This window comes from Petromyzon marinus, chromosome 24 (genome assembly GCF_048934315.1).
Source record: "Petromyzon marinus isolate PM22_M1 ecotype Great Lakes invasive population chromosome 24, UKy_Petmar_22M1.pri1.0, whole genome shotgun sequence".
Taxonomy (NCBI): domain Eukaryota; kingdom Metazoa; phylum Chordata; class Hyperoartia; order Petromyzontiformes; family Petromyzontidae; genus Petromyzon; species Petromyzon marinus.
In genome coordinates this window covers 7398881-7414351 of record NC_133690.1, presented here as the reverse complement: position 1 = coordinate 7414351, position 15471 = coordinate 7398881, and the positions used below count along the sequence as shown (strand labels likewise).

General features: G+C 48.0%; 1 protein-coding gene across 1 annotated transcript; it reads right to left on the bottom strand.

The window, feature by feature from the left end:
• Window positions 1–1385: 1385 nt before the first annotated feature.
• On the bottom strand, window positions 1386–9242 carry LOC116945508 (insulin-like growth factor 2). Its single transcript, XM_032959842.2, has 4 exons — window positions 9025–9242; window positions 7566–7740; window positions 5102–5250; window positions 1386–2242 (listed from the first exon to the last, which is right to left on the bottom strand). The coding sequence occupies exons 1-4, from the start codon at window positions 9082–9084 to the stop codon at window positions 2036–2038; spliced, it is 591 nt and encodes a 196-aa protein (XP_032815733.1). The 5' UTR covers window positions 9085–9242; the 3' UTR covers window positions 1386–2035.
• Window positions 9243–15471: the final 6229 nt, after the last annotated feature.

The following is a 15471-nucleotide window of genomic DNA, read 5'->3' as shown; positions in this document are numbered from 1 at the left end:
CATCACGATAGATGGCACTGTCCAATGGTTCTACAAAATACATTGTTTATTATTATAATAGTAATATATAATTTTGACTTGTAACGTACCACACAGCATTCGCTCGCTCTCGAAGGGAGAGAGAGGGAGGACGACTCAGAGGCGCGAAGGGAAACCACAGACGAGCGGGGAGGCAGCCATGTGGCAATCTAGCGCTACCAACGATTGCCCAAACTCTGCGGTCCTCTACGTATCAAGGTATTGCCAGTCAATTAAATGACGCACTGAGGGGTCAAAGGTGAATTCGAGCGCTTATCCTGAGCGCACGACGTCACACTTTGTCAGCGAAGAATGACGAAACGGTCGGAAGTGATGTGCAACGAGAAAATAACGCGCGTCCGTCCATCTAGTGCACACAGCGGCGTTAAAACCAAAATGTCCCGAGAGCTCGCCGCTTCGCGGTGAGCGCCTTCGCGCTGCCGCGAGCTCACGAAGTCGATTCGTTCGTGACCGCCGCTCGCGCGCATTTTGTTTCGAAAGCCTTTGCACGTCGTCGCTTTTGCGAGAGGGGGCGGGGGAGGTGGGGGGAAAAAAAACCGAAAAGGTAAAAATTGTTCAGGGGTTGACACCGCGTGCACGCATACGGCCCGAGGTTGCAGTGACCGTGAGCGACGTGAGTGATGACGCCGTGAGTGACGCGAGCGACGTGAGTGACGACGCCGTGAGTGACGTGAGCGACGTGAGTGATGACGCCGTGAGTGACGTGAGCGACGTGAGTGATGACGCCGTGAGTGACCGTGAGTGACGTGAGTGACGTGAGCGACGTGAGTGACGTGAGCGACGTGAGTGACGTGAGTGACGTGAGCGACGTGAGCGACGTGAGTGACGACGCCGTGAGTGACGTGAGTGACGTGAGCGACGTGAGTGACGACGCCGTGAGTGACGTGAGCGACGTGAGTGATGTGAGTGACGTGAGTGACGTGAGCGACGTGAGTGACGACGCCGTGAGTGACCGTGAGTGACGTGAGTGATGACGCCGTGAGTGACGTGAGCGACGTGAGTGACGACGCCGTGAGTGACGTGAGTGACGACGCCGTGAGTGATGACGCCGTGAGTGATGACGACGTGAGTGATGACGACGTGAGTGACGACGCCGTGAGTGACGTGAGTGACGTGAGCGACGTGAGTGATGATGCCGTGAGTGACGTGAGCGACGTGAGTCACGTGAGTGACGACGCCGTGAGTGACGTGAGTGACGACGACGTGAGTGATGACGACGTGAGTGATGACGTCATGCCGGCCGGTTCTCCCCGTGCTGCTTGCTGCTGTCTGTGGTTGTTTCCTCACGCTCCACGTTTCAAGCAAAAGTAGCACCATGTTCAATACGACGCAGCGATCATTACAAATTCATAGCATAGTGTCGTTTTATACTTACAGAAAATACATTGTTCTTTCTTATATACTGTATAAGGTAGAAAGGGAAAAAAACAAATGTAAGGACGCAAATTAGCAGAAGCTTGTAATAATTGGATGGAGCAGTCTGCCAGTGATGCTATAGCAATGCTAAAGGTTTATTTGATCTAAGTGTCTGTTAATAGTGCAAGTACACAAAGCACAATTAAATAATAATAATGCAAAAAGCATTTAAACACACATCTATTGAACGTAATAATTTGTTTTTTTTCGACAGTGCTGCTTAGTGCAGAGTTAAAAGACCTAGAGGCCTTTTATCAAGTCATTCCCTTTTTTTTTAACAGCAATGTCAAATTTCACAGATGAGACATGCCCTCAGCCCCTCTCACAACATGAGATGCACCGTTCGCACGCCTGTGCTGGAGTCTGTCCTCGCTTCCACTCTCAGGGCCAAACGGCCCCCCCCCCTCCACTTCGAGCCGTTTTCAAGTTTCCAATCGTTGAGTCCTTAGTGGCAAGTCGCATCTTGGCCCGGAGAGAGTGCGACTGGCGTCGGCCTTGCCCATGGACGAAGGCCCTCCCGGGGCGGCTCCTCCCCCCACCCCGCCACCGCCGCCGCCGACCGCGGGCCGCCGCCCTCCATCTACCGCGCGCGTGCCGGTCTGGCCTGGCGCGGCACCAGCGGCCGGTGCGTGGTGACGAGCTGCCGGTTGCGTTTCGCCTCCCGCAGGGCCCGCAACTCGCTCGGCGCCGGCAGGGAGCGCGGGAGCACCTTGCCGTACTCGTGGCTCTTCTCGGGCCACGCCGCGTGGTTCGAGTACTTGTTGGTCATTGACTTCTTGAATAAGTCCTGCGGGGTGTAGAAAAGGTGGTGTTAGGGTAGGGCGGCTTCCCCGCGCGTGGCACGCACGCACGCGTGTGTGTGTGTTGGGCTTCTTTCGCATCGTAAGTAGCCAACCGTGCAAATCGGAGGTTGCGGAGTGAAGGACAACAAACTAAACACAAGAATCAGTTCTGAAGAAATGGGTTTTCAAATCTACATTGATTTATAAGTGCATAGCTCCAGCGGGTTCCTCATATCGGAAAGAAGAGCGTTCCAGACGGCCGCAGAAGCGCATCTGGAAGCGAGCGATGCAGTGAGCGTGTTTGTTCGATGGTCAGCAGCCAAAAGCCGCCGCTGCTGCTGCGAAGATGACCGCAGTTCGCGCGATAATGGTTCATGCTCCTTGACGAGATCGATAATGGTTCATTGTCCTTGACGAGATCGATAATGGTTCATGCTCCTTGACGAGATCGATAATGGTTCATGCTCCTTGACGAGATCGGCGAGGTATCGTGGTTCTTTTGTGGCAAGCACTTTGTGTGTAATGAGTGGGCCGCCCACAACAATGGGTTCCACTTCTTAACGACGCAAAATACATGAACGTGGCTTCATAAAAAAATATTCTTAAAATGCTTTTTGTATATTAACACGTAATCCACGCGTGAATACAGAATCTGTATTTAGACTGGAGGAGTCCGATGAGCTATGAAGTTATTTTTCAAAGCTTCATCTATTCGTAGATATTTTACTTCATTATTAGTCACTGCAACGGTAATTATAACAAAAAATGTGCATGAGCTATGTAAACATTAGTAAATGTGTGCGATGTCTGTAAAGTTTCAAAACATTAAAAAAAACAAAGAATGATTGCTGATAAGGAATCGGTATGCCAGCCTGTAGACTGGGTAATAAAGTCTTGACAACAGAGAAACTGAACACTGTCAAAATTAAAAATCGGTGTTGACACTTGCTGGCAATAAAACAGCTGTGTTAAGATTTTGATTTTAAGCTTTCGTGACTGCAGGGATTCATATTCTTGGTTCTTTCGGTAAAGTCACGTAAGAAAGAACCAAGAATATAGGCGTTAAGATGTTAAAAACTGAAGTAGATTCCTTTTGCAAGGAATCAAGTTTGCACTAACCACACGTACATGTGGTGAACATGCAAACAAACACGATCTGATAATATGATGTATTGTTTTTTTAACCGATTGGCCTACACCAGTCTCACCAGTGATAGACCAGAGAACGCCAAAAGGCGAACAGGACGAAGACAATGCAATTTCAGAGAATTTATAGCTCGGGGTGAGCAGCTAAGGTCCAATGATGAACTAAACACTGTAAAGTCTGTAGATACGAGGTAGACTTTTGGAATAATATAAGCGCTGAAGCAATGCCAGAGTCTGTAAGAGTCAAGGAAGAACGGGTACACATGGGAAGTGGTTGTAGCTGCACAATGTTGAGATACAAAGAGGGGTGGGCTCACGCTTGCTATAAGGAGAGTGACCATAGCTTGTCAGAATCACAATCTGAATCTTTATTTAGACTGGAGGAATCCGTTGAGCAACGAAGCTCTTTTTCACAGCTGTCCAGTAGTTTTCACAGATATTTGATGATGATGAGGCTGTTGCTGCATGACTTTATATAGGTGCCAATGATCAATTTTGTCCCAACTGAGACTGGTCAAGTCCAGTGCTGCCGGGATCGTTTGCAGTGCCGCGCTCAGCTCTCCCAGTGGGATGTACAGCGGGCAGGATCGTACTGCAGTTCATTCGCAAAACTACTTTGAGAAACGAATGTTCCCGCGTGAATAAACGATATTGAACGTCTCTTATTTTGTAAAATAATTAAAACTGCTCCTGGTAAATGTGTCAATGTGTCAATTGTGAAGCTGATATTCTAATAGAATACAAAAAAGGCAACATATTTATTGACTCGCTATTAATAGGCAATACAAAAACACATTTACATAATATGATCATTTATATGGACTAATTTTAAAGATATAGGTAAGAATTGTATCTTTAAGAAACCACAGTTTGTTAACTTCTTTTTACAGATCTCGAGGTCATAATCGCAGCATTATTTGAATAAAATCACCGCGTGGAATTGTTACATTGTGCTGTCAATGTGACAATAACGGAAAATGCCATTGATGTGACCGCATATTGCCCTCACTTTCCTTTCCTCTGCCACATCCCAGCGCTGTGGCACAGCCAACATTCATCCTCTAACTTGCTCAGACTCCATCCCACCCCTATGGCTTCATAGTTTCCCTTTGGTCGCCAACGGCTGGATAGCAACTCCGATGTTTTTGGTTCTATAGCTGTGGATTCCTTCCAGAGTGGCTTCTTACAGGAAACGGTGTGGGAGGAAACTGGACTAGCAGGGCACAACTAATTGACGAGAGCTGATAACATAACGCTGCTCACGGGAGGGACTCAATCCACTTGCTGCACACCTCGTCAAGGCCACAAACCGAATCAAATCATCGTGCGGCCAATACTGGATAAACGTATGACCGTGGTGGCAAGACCGGGGGAGAAGAATAAGACTAGGGCACTGTGGTAGAGGTCGTGGATTTGATCCTGACCCTGACGCCTGCTGCTGTATATTTGGAGTTTGCGTGTCTCTCTCTCTCTCGCCGTGGTCGCGTGGATTTTTCTCCAGGCCCTCCGGGGTTTTCCCTCCACATTTAGAATCACACGCGATTACAATGTTTGGCTGCTATAACTTTCCACGTGATAAGCCACTTCGTTGAGCTATCAATTGTGACCTGGTCGCTTCTGAAAAATATCTATACAGCTCAGTGGGCCTTATTACCTGGTAAAAAAAAAAGAAAAAAGAGCTTAACAAAGAAGGTGTACTTGCTGTACTGCATCTGTACCTTGAATGAAGGTGGACGGACGTCCCGCTCAGACTTGGCGGGCTTGGCGCAGTACATCTCGAGAAGGCGCAGGTCACATTTGCTGAAGCAGCATTCTTCCACGATGCCCTTCTTGGGTCGGCCGTGCGAGCGTGAAGATGGGTGCCGCACTGCAACAGGAGTCGCACGTCAGCACCGAGGCGCTCGCAATCGATTTTTTTAACAGCACACACAAGAGGGGGGTGCAGCGTTGTCGCGCGTAGCAAAGGTCTCAGCCTTGTCCAGACCACGCAGTTCGAAAGAACTGAATCTGTGGACAATTTGTCGTTTAGAGCTGCCGACTCGGTGTTGAGCAACCGTGGCCGTCCCCACCTTTCACAGTTTTCTTGTTCACAAGAGAAAACGTATTCCCATTTGGAATTGTATTACCTCAAAGATATACGGAAATTAAAAAAAACCCATAATAGCAATTGCTATGCATACTAAATGGATACATTGCACATGTTCAGCCTCAAACATATAATGTAATTGGTTAACATAATAACATTGAAATAATAAGACATGTATTACCTAAAGCATGATTTATAACACATTGGAGTGTAGAATATTGCAATGTGATATATTAAGAATATCCGGCCCTGTGGGGCTTTGGCCATAGTGCTCCACTCTTACTATTGAGCGCCCATCATCCCTCTTGAGTTGTTGAAAGTAAGTACCACTTTGTGGATGTTAACAGTGGGTGTCTGATGGAGAGACTGGCCTCCATCATCGGAATGTGAAATGTCTACAACTGGCTTTGGCCCACAGGGTGGAATGGGCACCACCAATGCTTGGGTTTAATTTAAAATGAGGCCCTATGTGAGAACTTAATTCCTGCATAGGTAGTGAGATGATGCTCAGAATACATACAATATATATTTTTAAAACTGCTTATCCAGGGCTAGATGACCGGGAAAAGTATGGAATTTCGGCACGGAAGTCCCCAAGAGAGACGGAGAAAGCATGGCTCAAGATGAGCAGCAGGAGTAAATAATGAATACTGGGCACGAACGTTGAGAAGGGGGAGAAGGAATTCTATGTTGGGGATGAAATATTGAAGTTTAGCGCTTTCATTAGAATATCTGCGGGTTACAATTAAATACACACGTTTATAATTTTTATGGTTCAAATTAAATGTATTTGAGATTGAGTGATAAGACGATTGCGGTGATGCAAGATTGACAGCTCAAGTCTGCCCCAGGAGCCATGAAAGGGTGTAATGTGAGTATGCTTTGTTGGTTTTTTTATGGGTGAACCAACTCAAGGTTAATGAGTAACGCTCAAGTTAACCAGACCAGGGCTATCGTTTAAGCAAAGAAAACACTGCAGATGAGGCCCAGGGTGGTGGAAACCAGTGCAGAGATTTATTTTTACCTCAATAAATGCTCTGAATAATATTTGCTCTGTAAAGGCAATATGCCAATTTAACGAAAACATTAATTTTTACATTTATATCTGGAGACACTTAAGGGGAGTTCTGCTTACATGTGAAACGCAGACAGAAAGGGGAGCACGTGGATTAAGAGAACCTATACACGTAAAGCCCATACCGTGCAAACTGTTAAGGAAAAGTAAGTGGCCTGTGGGCAGGACGTATCGCCACAAGGGACGAAGCCCGATGGTTAAGAATAACGATGGAGTGGCAGCCAGGGTGCGGAACGCGTCCGAGTGGACGTGCGCCAAGGAGATGGAGCGATTAAAGCAGTTCATGTACAGGTTCTAGATAGATGGTTACTTCGCAGCATATTCAGACATGGCGGTAGCTTTCTTTGGGAGGGGGGAGGCCTCATCCAGCTGTGGATTAACTATCGCTCATCGCGATGATGATGCAAACACTCATATTGCCTCAAATGTTCATTGACTAATCTGTCGAAATTGTCTTGTGAGAGAAATGCTCGTGGAGTGTGTAGCAATGAAAAGCACGTTCATGAAAAACATGAAATATATTTCAATGTGCTGGTCATGAAACCATCACCAGCAACATGTGATGTCCTAGTAAGGTGTGACCTGAGTGATCTGGTGGTAAATATCTTGGGAGTGCATCAAGATAAACCCGTTGTCTAATGAATTCCAGAATGCGGAGTTGTGAAATGTAACGAACTGCAATCCAATAGTAGACATCTGAGCACTGCGATTAAACCAAACCCGCTATCGACACGCGCGTATTTATAGAAAATGGTCAAAGAGCAATCGATGTTGACCATGCAATTTATAATGAGCTGCGTAATTTCATTTGCCGCGCGGAATTCGTTTCGTGGTCTTCCCGAGTTCAACTTTCACGCCGGAACTAACATGTGCTGAGTGGTCAGCTCTACTCTAACTCCGCCGGTGCCAGTTCGCCAGTGCTCTGCTGACTCGGCGTTCTCTCTCTCTCCTCTCCCTCTGCCGGCTTTCCATTTTTTTCTGTAGGCAACGAACCCGCTCCGAGAGGTGGTCGCGCCCTCACCGAAGTAGAATCCGCGGTCCCCGCACACGAACTGGAGGGCATCGACGAGCTCGGAGCCGCACAGCGTCTCGGAGGCGCGCACGGGGCGCGAGTTTCCTGCCCCCAGCAGCAGCATCAGCAGCAACGGAGCCAGCAGCGTCAGGGGCCGTGCGGCGGTGCAGCCCACAGCCGCCGTCTGCCAGGCGCGGCCAGGGGACAAAGAGTTAACGTGCATTTGCCAAATTAAAAAAAAAAATTCGCTCGTGCAATGTATACCCAAGCCCATTTTTGTTGCGTGTTTTGTGATATTAATCTAGCTGGCCTTGGAGCCGTGATAACAACTTGTTTGTATATATAAAATGTGTTAGACTGAGCGATAGATCGCAGCTGCAATGTCACTCCTCGTGCTACGAAAGACTACGTGTGTTTATGAGGGGGGGGGGGGGGCTTCGTGAACAATGCCACCGTTAAAATCAAGTTTAAACTGTGAACACTTTAGTGCTGATACATTCAATCCCGAATAGTAGTCCATTAGACGCGGTCCTCATGTCAAGCGGTGAATTTCAGCGGTAATCAGATGTTGTCTCCCTTGGTGAAACTATTCCGAGTAAACCGTTGAAGTGCGACCGAGTGATCTGGTTGTAAATATCTTGGGAGCGCATCAAGATAAACCCATTGTCAGTCTATGGGATCTAATGAATTCAAGAATGCAGAGTTGTGAAATGTAACGAACTGCAATCCAATAGTAGACATCCGAGCACCGTGATTAAACCCAGCCTGCTATCGACACGCGTGCATTGTATAAAATGTCCCAAGATCAACCGATGTTGACCGTGCAATTCATAACGGGCTGTGTACTTACAATAACGCACCGCATTTGCTTTGCGGTTTTGCAACTTTTACGCGGGTCGCAAACAAGAGGAAAATAGACTGCACACGAGGTCTGCTTTTTTTGCAAGTCAAATAGATTTAAATAATAGTTTACATTTGACCGACCGACGAGCCTTCAAGATCATAATTATTCATGGGCACTTCATTCAACCTCACAGATTTGCAACGGCTCCTTGCTCTCAGCACGGAGCCCCGTGGGCTCCCAATTGCCACACTTTGAAGCCAAAACGTGTTGAATTTTCAGTCCTTTCCAAACATTCCCCTGGCTTTTCTTTGTTACGCTTTTAGAACTTTTCAGCAGCGCAAATTCCAGCGAAAGCACTTTAACGCGGCAACAAATCAAAATAGCTCTCTGAAAATTACAACGTATTTTGTATTGCTACAAAGTCATCAAAATCCCTGCAACTCTATAACACCACGAGCGACCACGACCGTTAAAACTGCACCAACGAATCAAACGAAAAAAAAAACTTCGCCCATCTTCAACCGCGGCAGAACCTATTCACGCGTAACAACAATTGTAATTTTACAACGGTACCATCGGAAGATATCTCACGACGAACCAAAGAAAAGAGTTGCAAACAAGTACCCGTGTTGTCCTGAATGTGAAGCGGCAGAGCGAGCAGCTGGCCAAGCCTTTGTACTCCATGGCTTGGGGAGGGAGAGAAAGAGGCGAGCAGAGACGGACGGTGATGCCTGGTTGGTGGTGGTGGTTGATGGTGGTGGTGAGGAGCTTCAGGTGGTGTGGTGAGCTCGGTCTGCAGACCCTTGTGTTTGGGTGCAAACTGCTGCCCCTCGCCTCCGCCTGCGAGCCTTATAAACCCCGCGCGCGCACCCCACACCGCCCCCCCCCCCTCCGAGTGCCGCGTTTTATTTATTTATTTACTTCCTGCCTCCGTCTGTGAGCCATTTGGCGTTTTGTGTTGCTCCGTGTGTGTGTGTGGGGTTCTCTGTGTGTATGTGACGCTCTGTGTGTGTGGGGCTGTGGGTGGTTGTTATGGGGCCGTGTGTGGTGATGTGTGGGGGGGGGGGGTAGGTTTGCGTGCTGCGTTACGAACCCCGGCGACCCGAGTTCGATTCCCGCTCACGGCCAACGCCAGTGACGATTGTCTTGAACCGGTCCTCTGGGCCTGGGTCGATTCAGCCTCAAACGAGGAGCTGGTACGCTGTTAACATCGCCACTGGGGAGACAAAGGCGGTCAGGCGTGGTGCTGGCAATCCATCCCCTCGTGTACTGTACCAACCTTGGTGCTCGCTAACAGCACTTGCCCCAAAATCTATACGGGGGATCTTTGTTTATGTGTCTGTGGGGAGGAGGGGGGGTGTGCGGGTGGAGGGCTCTGTGTGTGTGTGGGGGGCTGTGTGTGGGGGGCTGTGTGTGTGTGGCTCTGTGTGTGTGTGGGGGGCTGTGTGTGGGGGGCTGTGTGTGTGGCTCTGTGTGTGTGTTTATGTGGTGTGTGTAAGAGTCAGGGTAATGTTGGTATTGGGAGAGTGGGACTCTGGTCTATCCTCAAAGCTGGTGTCATGGATATTTGGTAACACCTTATAAAGAATACGTCATAGTGGTTGGAAAAGTTTAAAACCCACCATTTATGTAGCATGAACAAGAAAGCTTCAGTGTACATTCGGGTGAAAGTAAATCCACACGGCTACTTCATAACTACATGGCTTTCTATTTAAAAAAAAATACTTTTCTGTTGCTCAGCAAATTTAAATAACTTAACACTTCATTATTCTTCACTTAATTACTTTACAAAATGTTTCACTCCCCCCCCCCCTCTCATGCAACTGAAAACATTTCGCGTACTGTGCTGTAATTGGATCTCGTGAACTTGGTGACTTTGTGCTCGGCCGTGGCTCTCTCCAGTGAGCCACATTATGCTCATGGTAATCGCTTGAACACACGCATGAACAATAACAATGACTCGATCAACATGTTGCATTTTTCAGCAACTCCCATACCCGCCGCCGCCTCCTTTGCGAGCATAACGAATAATGAAAACGGAGGGAAATTTCAACAAAAGAGGCAACAACAACAACAACACAAACAAAAACCTCGTCCCTTATTATTCTTTTTTTGGCAACGTAAAAAAAAAATTGGCAACAAAATACATTCCTGGCCTTTAACAGGAGACTTGTTGTGACTCGGACCTATGCAGCCCGTCCGGAGTGACGACGAGGGCGCGTATCAGCAAAACGGACCGTGCGGCATAAACGTTCTCACGTCCTCTCAGAGGCACGCATTGAACTCCGTCGACAATTGCAGACACTCCATCGACTCCACGGAGTTTTGCTCTGCCCCGATCACCTTTGCACTTCGTAAGCGTCTTCCCAACTGCAAGTAACACGTCGAGTCGGAAGTGAGTGCAAACCCGCGCGTGTCCTCGTGAACACGTATCGCACACTGACACCGCGGGCAGCCTTGACTTTCCTTAGTACCGCTGTCATAACATATATATTGAGTTGAATAATGCTGCGGTTATGCAAGCGAGACGATTACACGTAAGGGGCCCTTTTTTAAACTATAGGGCCTCGTGTAAGGGATGTCCACGTGTATTGGCAGGACCGCGTGATCATCAGCAATTCAAACATTCTTGAAGCTTGCATAATACGTAAAATAAAATATTGAGAAAAATCCAAAACTCAAGTTTACAAAATGTGGCTTCCAAATGCTTTGCAGCACAAGAGGCACTCAGTATATAAAACATTCATAGAAAGGTTTTTTGTTGAAGTGACAGCTCTTTCATTTAACTGTGTCAGCAAAATCCTTGCACGATAACGCGCTGCACTTTTCACAGGGTGATTGGTCGGCCTGCCGTGGCCCACCCCCTCACGAGCCGTGCAGGGCTTCAAGGTGTTCCTCGCTAACAGCACCTGCCCCAAACGGTGCTGGCTCTATGGGGGGCCTTTGATGTGGCGCGTGCATCCGTAACAGCTCGATGTTTAAATCCTCCCTAATGCGCTCTGCTCATTTGTAGCAATGGAGTGAGAGGTCATAGACGACGCACTGCCAGTGGGGGAGGGGAACAGCGATGCGCGAGTTCACATAACGAGTTCGGTGAACTCCGGTGACCTGGGTTCGATTCCCAGACACGGATAACATCCCAGTAGCGAGTGATAGCTCAGCCAATATACTCACCCCCTCCCCCCCCCTCTTCACGAAACTGCACTGACTAGTGTGGTAAAGTATGGTCAATAAACCCCCACGACTTAGAATGCATGGGCAGGCCTTCACTCCGGAGGGGGTTGACAAAGGGTTGTAACTTACACACCTATATACAATACCGATCACAAGCCTTTCATCAAATTACCCTGAATGGGCCCGATCGTATTCCATTGCGGTACTGTACTATGATAATAGGTGTTTCCCCTTTTTTCCGGCAACAAAACAGGTGTTAAGATGTTAAAACACCAAACTGAAACCTTTTCACAAGGAATCATGTCTGCATTAACCACAATACTTGTGGTCAGACTGCAAACAAAAAATAACATATTCTGAAAATATATGCATTGTCCTTGAAACTGGTGTTAGACCAGAGGGGGAGTGAGTATTATCATAGTATAGTAACACCGTTTGAGACGAGGTTCAAAAGAAAGCTGTCTCTGGTGTGGACCAATCACGATGTAGATACTGTACTATGCCACAACGTCTATGCTCCCCGCTTTCACTAACCTGCGCTGAGCAGCGTGGGGGAAGTATGTTCAAAATAACCCCAGGAGTCACGTGTGCACACGCAAGAGGTACGCACATAGAGCGATAATAAACGACTCAATATTCTAATACAAGTCTTCATGTACAAGAGGATTTATAGCCGGCTCAGAATAACACTCACCGCGAAGCCAGTTTGCACGTGCTGGAGTTTAGGGGTTGGTGTCTCTTTTAGTCGTCTGGTTTTTTCTATTGTAAATTTGATAAGCGCGCACACTCTCTCTCTCTCTTGCTGTAATCTGGATATTAAAGACTCCGTGATGCCATGCAGACGTTGCTGTACGCACTCAGGGCCGCTCGTTGCTTCCAGGAGGCCCAGGGCAGGATGCCACGTGAGGGCCCCCTTTGTGGGTAATCATGGATGGCAACTTGCATTGTGCCGCGCACCGCATGCCACCCGCTCACTCTCAGAGCGGGAGAGAACGATGCGGAGGTGCGAGCAATCAAAGACGAGATGGGGGGGGGGGGGCAGCGGCCAGGTAGTGAGCCAGTGCCAATAATTTCCCCAAGACCAGCAGTCCTCCACGTGTGAAGATGACTCCAGCCCCAATCGTGAGTGTTTACATGGAGGAGGAAACCGGAGCGCCCGAGAGAAACCCCGCGCGCATGTCAGGGGGCAATACTTTTCACCCATACAGGTGGAACAGATGAAGTCCACACTTTTGCTGCACTCGACACCCACGGGAAGGGAGTTTCACAACATTTGTGTGATTCACAAACCCCTCGACCCCAGTGCTATATTCTATTATGGCGTACGCGGCAGCAAACGCGTTGATGAGCTAAATGCCAGTGCCGTGTTTCCTGCTCTCACATGGATCGGAACCGTGGGGAAAAAATAAACTTGACAATGAAAACTGATATTTTTTTAAGGTACTCTTTAAATTACACCGAGACGACAACGAGAGCACACGGGTCAGAGGGCAAATGCAAGTGCAATTAGGCAGGACCCATCGCGAAGAAGGAATGAGGGCAGGATGGACTAGACTGACGGTGGGATGTCAGCCCAAAGCGGGAGCTCACCCAAGAGTCCGGCCACCTATGGAGATGGAGCGATGATATCACTTTGACACCTGCGGAAAAAATAGCTTCATAGCTCACCGGATTCCTCCGGGATGAATAAATATTCCGATTCTGATGTGAGCGCATGCGCAACAACGCGAAGGATTGTGGCATCGCAAGGCAAGAGGGCTGGCAATGAGGTGGGGAGGGTCCTTACACGGCAGTGGAGTGATCACGGTCGCTGATAATGACGATGTAAATTAGCACAACATACATGGCACAGTGTGAACTTACCGTAACAGCATCTAGGTTTTCTACGTATCATTGCAGGAGATGCTGGATTATAAGGGCCTGTAAATGAAATGTAACTCGTTATTATGCTCGTATCTTCGCATATGTTTTGCTCACGTTTGCATCAGACGTGGTTGTGTTCAAACTTAACTTGACCAGCCATAGTGGATTATACAATATTAAAATCTACTGTAAGCTTTTTTTTTTCATTCAACTGGGAAATATGAGCTTGACAGGTAGCCATACACACAGGGCTGACATGCACTCAAAGAGGAAATGTGCAGTCATTACAAATTATGGATTTATTTGCTGGCGAATGTTCATTTCCGTTCCGCTGTTTGGCCAAAAAAAGACAGCGAGGATGTCTCCGTGACCAAAAACGAGACAAATTGGCAAGGATTTGTCTTTCGTGAAAAATGTGAACTTGTGCCAAAACAGATTCCACTCAAAGTTGTTCGTGAGGTGGCCAGGTTGCTCCAGAGTGCTGAGCTGGCACCGCCGACAACCTGGATTTGAATTCGGGTTTCAGCCGCTCGTGTTCATGCTGGCTTCCCAAGTGCAGCGACTTGATGGGCTCAGCCCAGTTATCAATGCCGGGGCAGTGGTGGCACGCCTGTAACCCAGCGCTGTGGAAGCAGTGAGCGCTGGTGGATCACGCAAGTGTTGCAAAAACTCCCTTCCCGTGGGCATCTAGGTGCCACGTACCCTGGCTCTTACAGAAGGCGGGTAACAGCACAATTGGGATTCCACATGTTCTATCTGTGGCGGGATAGAGTGTTGCCCTCTCACACACGTGGATTTAATGTCCGAGTGCTCCGGTTTCCTCGTACGTTAATGAAGTTTGTCAAATGTGCCAATAAAGGACGACAGAGCTTGGAAAAGTGTTGGCGCCGGTTCTGGCTGCCTGTGGTTTCCCACGGTTTCCGAAGCTACGGAAACTCTGCGCGTTATTTGTGCATAGCTTGAATTGACAAGGAAATTATTCCAGCTCTGAGAATTAAAATGCCTTGATGTTGCTGTTATGCAACAATCTCAGAACAGAGTGTGTGAGAGAGTGTGACCCCGACCGTGCAAGCAATAAAAACGGCCACTTGAATTTGTACTTGATTCTAAGACGTTGGCACACGAGGAAACACAATCTCTGCAAGATTCCCTTATGACTTCTCGGTCTCAGGCTACGATACCAGGAATAATCTTGCAAAAAAAGACCGGCCAAGAAAAAATATTCTGACCACCTACAAATAACCTTTCGCGAGACAGCAACAGAATCTTACTGCACAGTATAAAAGATTATCCATCGTGGGACACGTCCTGCGGAAACCCCGAGATTGCCTGGAGAAGATCGTGACTCAAGGCTCAGTTCCAGGCAGGCGAGGCCGACCAAGAGAGCCTGGACTGATGACCTTGTTGCTGCTTGGACAAGGCTTATTATGGGACTACTTCTCGCAAGAACTGTCGAAGCCCCGTGTAGCGTAGGAGAGTCCATCTCTAAACGAAACTTATTTTTTTCATTTTACGAGGTAAGGCCCACTGAGACATGTAGTTATTTTTTATAAGTGACCAAGCCACAAATCAGAGCTCAGCGAAGTGGCTTATCACGTGGAAATGTATAGCGGCCAAATATTCTAAACGCGTGGTGTTGATTCTAAAGGTGGAGGCAAAAAACCGGAAGACCCGGAGAAAAATCCACGCGACCACGGGGAGAAAGACACGTAAACTCCAAATATACAGCAGGTGTCAGGGTCAAGATCGAACCCACGACCTCCTGCATACCTGGCGAAGTAATTAACATCGCGCCACCGTGGCACCCCTACCATCGGGTGAAGGAAGGCTAGACAAGGAACATAACATATCATACAATTCAACTCTATCTACCGTGTGAAAAAGTGTTCAGCTTGCACCTCAGCATTTCATTTGCGTTTCTATCCGACGCATGCCCGCGGCCCTATCTGGCGCATGACCACCCTCTACTGGTTAAAGAGCGAACTAATTTCGTATTTTTACAAAACGTCACACACTGCGCGTGAACCTGATTGA